The sequence below is a fragment of the Orcinus orca genome, chromosome 15, assembly GCF_937001465.1.
Source record: "Orcinus orca chromosome 15, mOrcOrc1.1, whole genome shotgun sequence".
NCBI classification, from domain to species: domain Eukaryota; kingdom Metazoa; phylum Chordata; class Mammalia; order Artiodactyla; family Delphinidae; genus Orcinus; species Orcinus orca.
The window spans coordinates 62,913,992-62,926,590 of NC_064573.1; the positions used below are offsets into that span (position 1 = coordinate 62,913,992).

Genomic DNA, 12,599 nt, shown 5'->3' on the forward strand with positions numbered 1-12,599 from the left:
TGCAGTGGTCCTGGTAGCACCATCAGTTGCTAATAAAAATAGTTTTCTTTAATGGCCATAGAAAGCTGTTTCCCTACCATGATAGAGCCCTGTGTCTTTTAAACCATGCGCACATATTATAGTTCACAGTTGAGCCTTGTTCCCGTTGATACTGAGAAAAGACAAACAAGGGTGCTATCACCGCATTTGTTATTTTGGAATTTCTGCAGTACAGTTAAGCAGAATCTGAAGAAGGTAGACAGGGAATTCCCTGGCGGTCCAGTGGTTAGGACTCGGCACTCTCACTGCCGGGGCCCAGGTTGAATCCCTGGTCAGAGAACAAGGATCCCACAAGCCATGTGGCGCGGCCAAAAAAAGAGAGAAAAGAAAAAGAAGTAGGTTGACAAACTGGAAAACAATAGTAAAATGAGATGATATGAGGAATAAAGCTTTTAGGACTTATAAAGCATTGAAAAGCACTTCAGACTAATAAAAATAAGTCATTGAATTGGCTTCATATAAGAAGATGTTTAATTATCTGTCTTTCACTAGTCATAGCCAATTGGAATATCTAATGATGGAAAGAGATAAGTGCAGTTTTACTCAGATTCCCAAGGAGGGTCTTACTGAGAAGGTGGCGTCCAGGGGTTGAGCAGATGGCGATGAGGGGACAACCGTGTGGACCTGCAGAGAGCTATCCAGGTGGAGGGAGCAACTGGGGCAGCAGATGGAGTATAGACGTGGGCTTGGGACCAGGGCGGGGGGGGAATGCAGAGGGGAGGGGGCCGGGAGGGGCTCTCGTCTGAGTGAGGCAGAGCAGTGTGGAGGCCTGGGCAGCAGTATGGAGCCCATATGGTGGGGGGCCGAGGCCGCACTGGGGAGACCAGTGATGTGATCTAGGTGAGAGCCTGTCGGGGGCCGTGGGTCGTCATGGTGGAAGTCAGGGCAGGTGGTCACACAGACTCCCTAGGGTGGGAAGTGAGGTGAGGCCCCAGAGGAGGTGGGACGGCTTCCCAGACTGTGGCCTGAGCAGCGGGAGGGATGCAGGTTCCTCACTTGAGGTGGGAGGGGGTGTGGGGGCGAGTGGACATTGTTGGGTCCACAGTGCCTGGCAGCAGGGTGAGTGGACCTGCGGGCTGGCTGTTGGGGGGTGAGCCTGGAGCACAGGGGAGGAGCCTGGGGTGCGGCTGAGCCGGGGAGCCAGTGAAGGTGGTGGAGAGAACGTTTGAAGGAGGCAAGAGCAAGCAGCGTGCCCCACGTTGCCTCACGGTCGAGTGAGCACCGAGGATCGGCCGCTGGACTGGATGGCATGGAAGCCGCCGGTGGCCTTGGCAAGCGTGGTTCCTGTTGGTGAAGCCGGGTAAAGGCCTAATTGGCGGGCGCTCAGGAAAGACCGGGGGAGAGAGCTGGACGGAACCCAGCTGGTCTTGTCAGGCGCCTGCAAAGAAAGACAGCAGAAGAGCTGAGGGGAGGATGGACTCCAGGCCCGCTGAGGAGACGGAAGGGCTATAGCGGCTGGAAGACCCATCGGAGAGTGAGCGGGGGACGTGGCGGCGGGGAGGGGGGCAGTAAGACCAGGGAGGGGTCGCAGTGCTCTGTCAGGGAGGGTCTCTGGGCATGACTGTGGGAACTATGGCTGAGGCCAGAAGCCAAGGTCATTGGAGTAGGTGGAGGACTTTAAGGGTGTTAGAAAAATCATCCTCTTGGAATCACCAAGAATGATGTTGGAGAGATGACGGGAATGACAGTGACCAGAAACTTACATCTTCAAGGACAGGGAGGGTCTCAGGTGTGTGTAGAGCTGTGGCAAGAAGGAAAGGGCGTTGTATGGTCTGAAGACAGAAGCTCCAAAACTGGGGTTTGGGGAGGAAGTCATGTCACATGTGTGGATTTACTGCAGAACTCAGCAGTGACTCCAAAGGGTATCTGGAAGGATGACTCAGGACGTGGGAGAACTCATTCAAACAAAGTTAACAACGTTGAAGGAGGCTACAGTGCTCCTGACAGCTTGGTGTGTTGTGAAGGCGGCACCTATGACCGATAACAGAAGGCAAGATTCATTCCCCACACATGGCGGGGTAACCAGCCATTCAGCAGTTCGTGGGTGAAAGGAAGGTAATGTAGAGCCTTAGCTAAAGACAGCATGATAAATTCCAGGTATTAAAGAAACGTTCTAAATAAAGCAAGAGAAAACGGAATTGAATATTTATTAGACCTCCAGCAGAGGGAATATTTTTTCAAAGTTAACAAGCAATAAGAGAAATCATTTTTAAAAATACAACAAAGGAGAAAAACTGACTTTACTACATAAACCTTCTATAGCATAGGAAGGTAAACTGATGGAATTTGCAGCTAAGGTCTGTATTGTCCATAGTCCATGGAAATTGCTAAGAAAACCGGTCTCCTTTCTGGAGTCTCAGGTGAGCATGTCTCTGCTCTAGGACTCAGGAAGTACAGGGGGGTCTGTGGTTTGCACGGCTGCCCCCCAATCCCACCCACGCTCTGAGCCCCAGAAGAGGTTCCTGTGCCTCCTTTAGCAGACACTGCATTCTCGTTAGACCCGCCAGCACAAATCACCTCCCAACAGATGGGGTAGGAACAGAGGAGTCCCTGAAGACAGCTTCAGACACACCAATGTGCACAGTCTTCATTTTGCGAATTAAAGTGGAACTTCAAACATAAAAATGTACTCAATAAGTTAGAAGGGAAAAAAATCATAATCCTCAAGCTAAAAAGGGACTTTTGAAAAGGACATTCTGCTAGTAGAAATGTGAAGAATCCAGACTCATGAAAATGCCCAGGTGCTCCGCCCAGGTTCCCACGGTGCGGCATCCATCTCAAACAAACGCCCCGGGGTGTGCAGAATGACGTGGGCACGTGTGCTTATGGGCATGAGGAACTGGAACCTGGTCCAAGTCCACTGCTGAGTTAGGTCTGTTCCGGGTCTCGAGTGCCCTCAGCCACGCAACGCGGAGCAGGACAGCGGGGCCCGGGCTCGTGCTCAGCACTGGCGCACACACGGGAGATCACGGTGCTGCCCGCTTGGGCCGTCTTGTCGAGCTGACTCTGAAGATTTAAATCATCCTGTGAGCAAAGGACTAGATGGCTCCTGACTGGCTGCTCTCTCTGTTTGTTCACCTCACCAGCCATCCCTCCGCACTCCCGGTGCCGCATCAGGCACTGAGGTTGGAGAAACCAGGGAGACCTTGGCTGTCACGCCGCGCTCTGATGAGGCCGGGTTAGGGTTGGAGAAGGTGGCTCAGCCGGCCCAAGGGCTGCAGACCCAGCCATGCAGTGGCACGAGTGCCACACTCTTGGCCAGGCCCTCAGTGCTTTGTCAGAAGGGAGTCGGGTGGGGCCGTTAGATGCTTCAGATCTTAGGACTGATTGCAGAACCTTAGTGGGGAAGTTCTTCAGGTTGGTTTGGAAAAGTCTAGTTATGATGGTCTCAGGTCAAGTCTCCTCAGGTGTGAGAACGCCAGGGGGCTGCTGACTGGCCAGCTGGCAGGGTGGAGCTGCGCCGTGTCCATATCCACCACCAGGTAAGAGACTCACCATTGGCCATTGTCTTCCAGATGTGATGGACGTAGCGTGGTCCCCCCATGACGCCTGGCTGGCCTCGTGCAGTGTGGACAACACCGTGGTCATCTGGAACGCAGTGAAGTTCCCAGGTCCGCACCTGTGCCCGGGCGGCCTTTCCGTGGGGCTGCCCGGCGGTGTCTGGAACGGGTGGGCTGGGTCTCCTCAGCTGGTGGCAGCCAGCCTGTCTTGTCAGTAACTCAGGTCTTCTTTATCAATCACATTTAAGGTTTAAAGAGAAGTTTACATTAAAGAAAAATAATAGTAACCAAGTGCCGGCATGGGTGTCCCTGCTGCAGGCTGTGCGGATGGACCCCTGGCACTGGGAGCCCAGCCAGCTGCCCTTGAGGGTGCGCCCTCCCACTCCGGGCTCTGGCCTCAGCCCAGTAGCCGTCTCCTCTGTGATGCCCTCGAGCATGAGCAGGCTAATAGATCCAGTTTTGCAGATCAGTTTTTCTGTTAACGTGTTTGAAGTCCCTACCGATGGCAGAGCCTGGGATGGCACTGCGGTTTGCAGCCAGTGAGATGCTTCTAGTCCCTGCCTGGTGACAGGAGCGTGTTCTTCTCATAGGCTCGGGTCCCGGTCACTTGCTCTCTTCATAAGCTTCCACCGTGTTTGGGGACTCGGCCCAGCCACCGTGGCTGGGGTGTCATTCAGCTTACAGCTCTCTGGGGTCCAAGCTCCCTCCCCTTTGTCCTCAGTGATGACGAGCAGAGGACTCACTCAGCGCAGGCCCGGTCCCCCAGGGAGGGTCACATCGGGAGGGCTCGGATGGGCACGGGCTCCTGTCTGGAAAAGAAATCATGGGCAGGGCTGCGGCTGCCGGCAAGGTGACGCGGCGCCTTTCAGCTCTGGCCCTGGCTGCCTGCCCCTCTGAGGGCATGTGCAGCCTCAACCCATACGTGTCAGCTTGGCTGGAGGGAAATGGGTGGTGCCCACCTCTTGGGTGAGAACAGACTCTTCTGCTTGTGCCCAGGGGTGGGGCTGGCCAGGGCAACTCCTGAAGCCCCTTCTGTTGGCCGGCCGACCCGTGGCCCGTTTCTAGACAGAGTCACTGTTTTCCCCTTGGTAATGCCTTTCCAACCTCACTTATTTGTCCTCACAGAAATCCTAGCTACTCTGAGAGGCCATTCTGGCCTGGTGAAGGGCCTGACTTGGGACCCTGTTGGTAAATACATTGCCTCTCAAGCCGACGACCGCAGCCTGAAGGTGTGGAGGACGCTGGACTGGCAGTTAGAGACCAGCATCACCAAGCCTTTCGATGAGGTAAGAGGCCCGGCAGGTCCCCCACCCCCGCCCCCTGCCTCCCACACGGAGCAGGGGCTGCCTGGGGTCCAGACGTGGTCGGGGAGCCCAGAGTCAGGTGATGAAAATCATTCACTTCTCAGAAGCTATTAAACATCCACCTTTGTAGTGAAAAGGCTTGTAGGTGTTAAAGCTGAAGAGTTTACAGCACACTGCCCCTTGGGGTGTGGGGGACGTAGAGGGTGGAGGAGGCTCTTGTGTCTTCCTGAGGGCGCTGGGCCGTGCTTGCTGACCTTCGCTCTGCAGGCCAGCCGGCTCCTGTGGAAGGCGTTAACAGTCCAGTTTGCAAAACATCTGGAGCTTGGACTGCACTGGCTTGTGTAGTATTTTACCATCTCTTCCCTCATTTGAGTTCTGATTTCACGTGGGACCAGAGCTCAAGGTCGCCACTATTCAGTGGACATTTCTTGAGTGCCTCCTGTGTGTACGGCTGTCCTGAGTACAGGAAATGAACGTGGATTGAGATGGAGTTATCCAGAGTGGGCAGAAATGGCTGGGGGTAGGTGGTGGTCACGTCAGAGAGGGCTTCTTGGAGGAAGGGACCTGAGTACGAAGTTTTGCAGGAAGAATAGACACCTGCCCACTGGTCAGGGCTGGCTGTGGAGAAAAGTGGGTATCACATGTTCAGCTGTCCCCCAACCCACAGAAGTTCCTGAACTGGATCCATGAGCCTGGTCCTTACCTCACTTAGTTCTGCCCTCCTTGGCAGCCACCTAGTGTGAGAGGACATGGGCTGCAGGCTTTGTGGAGAGCCACTGGGCTCCTGGGGCGGCTGTGGGGCGGGGGAAGGGCAGGACAGGAATGTTTGGAATCCTGCAGGAGCTGGCAGCACTCTTCAGCCTCTGGGGGGGCTGTCCTGCCTTGGCTTGGACCTGGCTGGCAGTGGAGGCAGGTGTGTCCCCATGCTGCGCTCGGGCCCTGCCCTGTCCTGCCTTCCCCAAGGCCTGCGCAGCCTGGATCTTAACCCCTAAGCCTTTCGGACTGCCCTGGACTGACCTTGACCTTCAGGGGCTGGCTTTTAGCCAATGTCATCTCACTTTGCAGGAGGCATGGTGTGAAGAGGTGCCCTGCCTCTGCCTGGGTCAGGGGAACAGTGCCTTTCTCTTGTGCCATTTATGGTTTCTATGGACTTTACAAACCTCTTCTCCTTGGCTGGTGGCGTCACCAGGCTTTGGGCGAGGAGACAGGATTCAAAGAGCAGGTGGGGCCTGGTGGTCACTGTCTGCAGTGTAGAGAGAGGCTTGTGACCAGGCTTCCGAGGGTCAGCAGTGCTCTTTCTCCGCAGCAACACGTGGTCTGCAAACCTCCTGTGGGGTTCCCCAGTGCTGGGTAGGAAGGAGAAGGGGTCTGTGGTCAGATAGATTTGGCCCAGATAGGGTTGACAGTGGAAAGAGGTGGCCGTCCAGCCATCCCCTCAGCCTGTGCCGCCGTGCAGTGGGGGAGGGTAGAATGGCGCCCCTACCGGTCTCCTGACGGCCCCGCTGTCAGCTCACCCAGAGAGACTGGAGTCAAGCTGGCCCTGTAGCCAGCAGCTTGGGCGTGCTCCACCATCGTGAATTTGTACATCAGAGCTCAGTTTGATTTCTGGGGCCAATTTTGGTCACAGAGTTGGCCTTGGGCTCCTTTCGAGCACAGACGTTTCTTGCAGTGTGGAGGGACGACCCACGTGTTGCGGCTCAGCTGGTCCCCTGACGGGCACTACCTGGTGTCTGCCCACGCCATGAACAATTCCGGCCCCACCGCCCAGATCATCGAACGGGAGGGCTGGAAGACCAACATGGATTTTGTCGGGCACCGGAAAGCTGTGACTGTCGTGGTGAGTCCACTTGGCCTCAGGTTGGCCGGCCATCAGCGCCGCCCTAAGTGGGACCCTCAGAACCTGGGCAGTGCCGTGCTCCCCCATCCTGGGTCATGTGTTGGACTGAGATGGTGGCCTCTGAGATTCAGCACACGTTGTTAGGTTCTTGTTTCATTTTAAATACTTAATGTTTCAATATTTTAAACTAGTTATACAAAATAGAATACATACCCATGTGCTTTATTGGCAAGTGGACGTGATGAATATGAAGTTAATATTTTATTTAATGTGATGAATGTCACCAGAACCAGACTTTGATTAGGACACGTGTCATCCTCAGCACAAGGCCTGCTGGGTAGCTGTGAAAGCGCAATGACGCGTGCCGGTGCCCGGGGCTGGGGGACACCTGCTAGGCTGGGATCCTGGTATGTCTCATATTTGGCGTAGGGTGCGTGCTTGATGCTTGATTAATTACTAATTAACCCTTGTTACTTGGTTTTAGAAATTCAACCCAAAAATCTTCAAGAAGAAGCAGAAGAACGGGAGCTCTGCGAAGCCCAGTTGCCCGTACTGCTGCTGTGCTGTCGGCAGCAAGGACCGCTCGCTCTCTGTCTGGGTGAGCCCTACTGTGAGCTCGCTGCTCTGCGGGGAGGGGGTGCCTGAAAGAGGAGAGACCCCCCCCACTTCTGGTGGTGCTCAGTGAGTGTTTCTGCCCTGAACCTGGGCCTGGCCAGGAGAGGCCACCCTGCCACCCAGCCAGAGCAGCTCTTGTGTCCAGACCCAGATCATACCTTCAGTAGTCAGGGCCACGGTTGGCAGATTGTGTTGGCTTTCCTTTAAAAGAACTTTGTGTAGATATAGAACCTCCATAGTGGATCTACCTGAAGTACACAGCTCAGTACATCTGTCGTCAGACGTGCTTACTTCCGTGTAACTATTGCCCTGGAACGCTCCCTGCCCCTTCCCTGTCAGGACCCTGCCCCCAGCGCCCCCTCAGCCAGGGCAGCAGCACTAAGGATGTCTGTCACATGGATGAGCTTTGCCTGTTTCTGGACTTTATATGAATGGAGTCGTGCAGTGTTTACTTTTTTGCATCTTGTGTTCTTTTCACTTGGCGTAAAGTGGTTGAGCTTTGTGTGTGTTGCGTTAACAACAGTTTATTCCTTATCATTGATTTCCCCATAAGCAGAGTGGATTTGAAGTTTTAGATTTGGAGGTTATCCTTTGGCTGCATTTAGGACAGTTGCTTCTCACAGAGCAATCCTGTGACCCCATTTCAGACCCTGGACCTCGTGCGTCCTAGGCGGTTCAGGCGCATTCTTCCTGGGCTCCCCTGGGCCTGGGCTCCATCCCTGGTACTTTGACCAAAACATCACTGACGGGTCAGGTGTTGACAGAGGTCCCAGGTTTCTGGGGGGTCTGTAGGCATGTCTGTGGAAGGAAGGCCAGGTTGGTTCTCTTTGGGGAGTGGAACTAGGATGGGGCAAGGTTCTCATGGGTTCCAGGTGCTCAGATTCCAGTCCCATCCTCAGGACTAGGGCTGTCTTAGCGCCTCCTGCCCTCAAGGCGTGTTCCCACCCCAGCCCGCCACCCAGGGGCCCAGGACCAGTGGGCAGGACAGGCAGGGCCTGTGTGTGAGAGCTATGCCTGCTGCTGCTGTGGGAGTGTGGACATGTGCTCGGCCACGTGAGGGGACCAGATGACCCACATGCACGTGGGGAAGGCGGCGGGTACGGTCCCCAGACACAGGTTTTCACAGGATGTTGATGACACACTCATTCTGCATTAAATGAAAAAGCAGGCAACCATGTGCCTTACTTTAAAGAATAAAATATTTGTCCAAGACAGAAGAGAGGAAGAGTGTTAATAGTGGCTACCCTGGGGCCTGGGTCAGGGCAGCATGAACCTGTGTGGTGTGTGGCACTAGTCACATGGAGCCTTGGGTATGTGTATGCACCTGAACATGAGCCTTGAGAAGGGGTGCTAGGTTCTCTCTGAGGCTGTTTTCCTGTCCTGGGACCTGCCTTTGCTGCTGCATTCCCTGCCCAGGCCTTGGCATCGCATCCCTGTTCAGTAGGCCTTCTAGAACCCCCTCCTCCATTGCTGGTCTTGTGTGTATACAGCTGTCTGCCCTGCCAGGCCCGAAGGGGCAGACCCCATGCTGGCACACGTGTCTTTGGCGGGCGTGGGTTCCAGAGTCTCGGTGGTGGCCGTCTGAGTAGAGCTGAAGACACCCTACGTGTCAGCACAGCTCAGACCAAGCCTTCTGGATCTGGTGGCGGCAGCTGAGCAGAGTGGACACAGAGGGCCTCATTCATTCATTAACCTTTGCCGCCCTTTCCTTTCAGCTCACATGTCTAAAACGGCCTTTGGTTGTCATCCATGAGCTGTTTGACAAATCCATCATGGACATTTCCTGGTAAGATGGATTCTCAATTCGAGGCATGGTCTAGGAAAGGAGGAGCCACATGTTGGAGGTCAAGGCCTCCTGGGTGTGATTAGGGTTGGGCAGCCAGGATCCCAGGTGTCGCAGCCAGGACAGACCCCAGGGTGCTGTGCTCCTGGCCCTACTGGAAACCCCTGCTGAGACAGACTGGTGTTCGTCTGGGAAGGAGAGTGCATGATCCTGGTTGCACTTGGCTCTGTCACTGCGTGAATCAGAGTAGTGCGGCTGTGGAAGCCGCTTGTTTCATGCTTCTCAGCGACCTCATTTAAATGTGCACTCTCTCGCAGTTGTTTTTTAATGCTTTCAAAAATGAGATAAATGAACATGAAACTCTTACAAAGCACAGGGTGAGAGATACTCTGTACATGTGCTGAGAACTAAAGGGCCCAGAGCTCTGTAGAATGGGACTGTCGCCCCAACCTCCGCCTCCCCATGAGCGCGTGGGGGCCTCTCCCCAGACTCTGCCTCCCCTGGGCCACTCCGTGGCGGGTGAGCACCGCAGGGCTTGCGCCTGGCTGCTGATGGCCATCTTTTCCAGGACTCTGAACGGGCTGGGCATCCTGGTGTGCTCCATGGACGGCTCTGTGGCGTTCCTGGATTTCTCCCAGGACGAGCTCGGAGACCCCCTGAGCGAGGAAGAGAAGGTAGGAGCACGGCCACGGTGGCTCTGAGGGACCTCCTCCTGTGACCTACACAGACACATTGTTTCCTGAAGCATTCCTAGTCCTTTGCCTCTTGTATATTATAATCCTTGTCTTCTCTACAAGAGAGATTTAATTTAAAATGAACCTCTATTCATGTCAGAAATCCATTCTATTGGGTTGGCCAAAAAATTCCTTTGGGTTTTTCCGTAACATCTTGCGGAAAATAGAATTGAGTAAACCCGGGCATCTCCTCTTGAGCTGATAGCCACCCTGGGAGGTGTTCACGCTGGGAGAGTGGGAGTGGCTGCCAGGGCTGCTCACGTCCCTTCTCCATTGTCCTTCGCTAACGTACTGGCCTCGGGTCAGCAGTTACAACAATGTTAGCAGTCTTTTCCTAGCACTTACTGTGTGCCAGAACCAGGGCCACGTTTCTTCACTTAAATTACACAAAACCCCTCCAGGCAGGACTGGTCCTGTTTCACTGAGGAGAATAGCATGTGACCCTGAGGTCTGAGAGTGGAAGCATGAGCCCATCCGCAGCCTTGGGGCCAGGCCTCCTCTCTGCCATGCTCTGCCCAGGACAGGGTGGCCAGTGCTCATCCTCGGGGACTTGGTGACAGGCACTACTTTCCCTGCCTCAGACTAGGAGCCTGCCTTCCCGCAAGTGGGCCCACACCAGTATGTGGGGGCAAGAGGCTCCGAGAGCCCAGGGCAGGCGGCAGCTCTCCCCTCAGGGTGCCATTGCTGCTGGGAGACCCCTCTTAGGCTTCTGTGGGGACCCCCACTACGATGTTACCCCTTGGGCTTCAGAGTCGGCCTCGCTCACCACAGTGGACTGGCCTGGCACCCACGGTCACTTGTCAGTGGGGGGACAAGTGTGTCCGCAGCCCCAGCTCTTCCCTCCACCGGTCACTGTCGTCAGGTGACCTCCCCTCTCCTTAGAGAGTCGTAACCCATCTTGGATGCAGGCAGGGCCCCTGCATTTGAGGAACAGTAGGGCTGAACTCCGAATTCTGCCTTGAGATTCCAGGGGTGCCGGGGAGGGAGTTTTGGCCACAGGCAGGCACTCCAGGTCCTACGGAGTGGGCCCCAAAGCTGCCCGCCCAGCATCCTTCCTGTGAGGCAGGTGTCCTACTGACCTCTGCTTTGGTCATTAGCACACCATGTGAAAGTCTGCTCCTTGTCACACTGGCCACTCCAGTGTGCTGGGGCCACCGTCCCTGCCCTCACACAGCCTGGCTTGTGGCACAGGGCTGCCGAGACCAGGGAAGGTGGGACTGGCCCTGCTCGGAAGGGTCAGGACGTGTTGGGGGCAATGCGGGCAGAGAAGGGTTCCCCTAGGCCTGCGTGCCAGGCCTTTCCTTGCTCTCAGGGGCTCTGTTAGCGGCCCCCATGGCGACCTCCAGCCACGTGGGGCTGATGGCTGCAGCTGGAGCAGTGAAAGCAGCTCTGGGTTTCAGTGTCTGATTCCCAAGAAGCGTTTGGGGTCCTTGGAGTGATTTAATAGCCTTACATTAGCAATTTGAATGCGTAATTTCAGTTCAGCAAATGTTTGTTGCTGTTTGTTCTGCACCAGACCTGCTGTAGGTGTTTTCCTGAGGGTTACGCATCTACTTTCATCCCTGAAGGCTGTAAACATCAAGGGAGGGTACAGGGCCTCTCCTGAGTCATCTAAACAGGCAAACAGGGTGGGAGGTTTCAAGAGAGCCAGCGTCCAGGGCTCCAGGACCCTGCCCAGGGGTCTCTCGCTCTGAGCCGGGGGCCAGCACGCAGCTTGCCCACTGGTGGGCAGTGTCCTGGCCAGTTTGTTGCACTTCCCTCTCTCTGCCTTCTCTAGAGCCGCATCCATCAGTCCACCTACGGCAAGAGTTTGGCCATCATGACCGAGACCCAGCTCTCCACCGCCGTCATCGAGAACCCCGAGATGCTCAAGTACCAGCGGAGGCAGCAGCAGCAGCAGCTGGACCAGAAGGGCTCTGCGGCCAGAGAGACAGGCTCCGCTACCTCGGTTGCTGGTGTCGTCAACGGGGAGAGTCTGGAGGACATCAGGAAGGTGAGGGCTGGGCCCAGCGACACTGAGGACACAGGCACGTGCCCAGGGGCGGCACAAGGCCAGGAGGGCAAGAGGCCGTCTAGACAGTGCACAGACATGGGCAGGGAGCTGGGAGCCAGCAGGGGGCCACTCAGCCTTATTGCCCTTGTCTGCGTGTGGCAGCAGCGGGGCCCAGGGCACCTTATCAAAGGCCCCGCCCCAAGGAGATCCAGAGGAGAGCATCCTTTGGGGGAACTTCAAACCTCACCTCTAGCCTTTCTAGGAGATTCTAGATACTGAGAACAGTGGGTTTCAGGCTCTGCCCTCAAGAGACATCTGTTGACTCCCCCTTCTTCCTCTGGAAGCCCATGTTTCCCTGGGGGGTCGGGGTGGAGATGGGAAGGGAACAGGACAGATGTTGGGAGCTAAAACCCTCTCCGGGAGCTTGTGCAGGGTGTCACACTCCCCAGGTGGTTCAGACACAGTGTGTGACAAACCCTGGGTTGTGAGCCTTCATTGAAAGAAAGTTTGAAATTGTGGCATAGAGACAGGGGTCTCATCTGTTAGCTCCCTTGTTTAGCCCCATGGCTGCTGGGTGCGTGTGGCTGGCCGGGCATGTGCTCACGGCTCCGGGAACCTGGCCAGGTGGGAATTGGAGATAGAAAGGAAGATGTTGGAGCTGGTTCACCTGGGAGCGTCTGTCCTTGATGCCTTACTGTCGAGCACACACCCTGATAAAAACGCTTATTCTTTGATGAGTGGCTTAGTTTAGTTGTATCTGAAAGGCCACAGAGGAGTTAGAATACATTTCATTA

General features: G+C 55.4%; 1 protein-coding gene across 6 annotated transcripts in view; it reads left to right on the forward strand.

Annotated features, from left to right (window-relative positions):
• LOC101285534 (protein HIRA) overlaps positions 1-12,599 on the forward strand; it is a 75,185-nt gene that overhangs the window by 22,482 nt on the left and 40,104 nt on the right. For 5 of the 6 annotated variants that reach the window (XM_033439558.2, XM_012535301.3, XM_033439559.2 and 2 more), the window contains 7 exons: positions 3,555-3,650; positions 4,665-4,825; positions 6,513-6,680; positions 7,165-7,278; positions 9,011-9,081; positions 9,647-9,752; positions 11,590-11,805. In XM_033439558.2, coding sequence (XP_033295449.1) covers positions 3,555-3,650; positions 4,665-4,825; positions 6,513-6,680; positions 7,165-7,278; positions 9,011-9,081; positions 9,647-9,752; positions 11,590-11,805 — 932 coding nt within the window. Of the gene's footprint in view, positions 1-811; positions 1,514-3,554; positions 3,651-4,664; positions 4,826-6,512; positions 6,681-7,164; positions 7,279-9,010; positions 9,082-9,646; positions 9,753-11,589; positions 11,806-12,599 lie in introns of those variants that run through there. The other variant, XM_033439561.2, reaches the window with a different exon arrangement.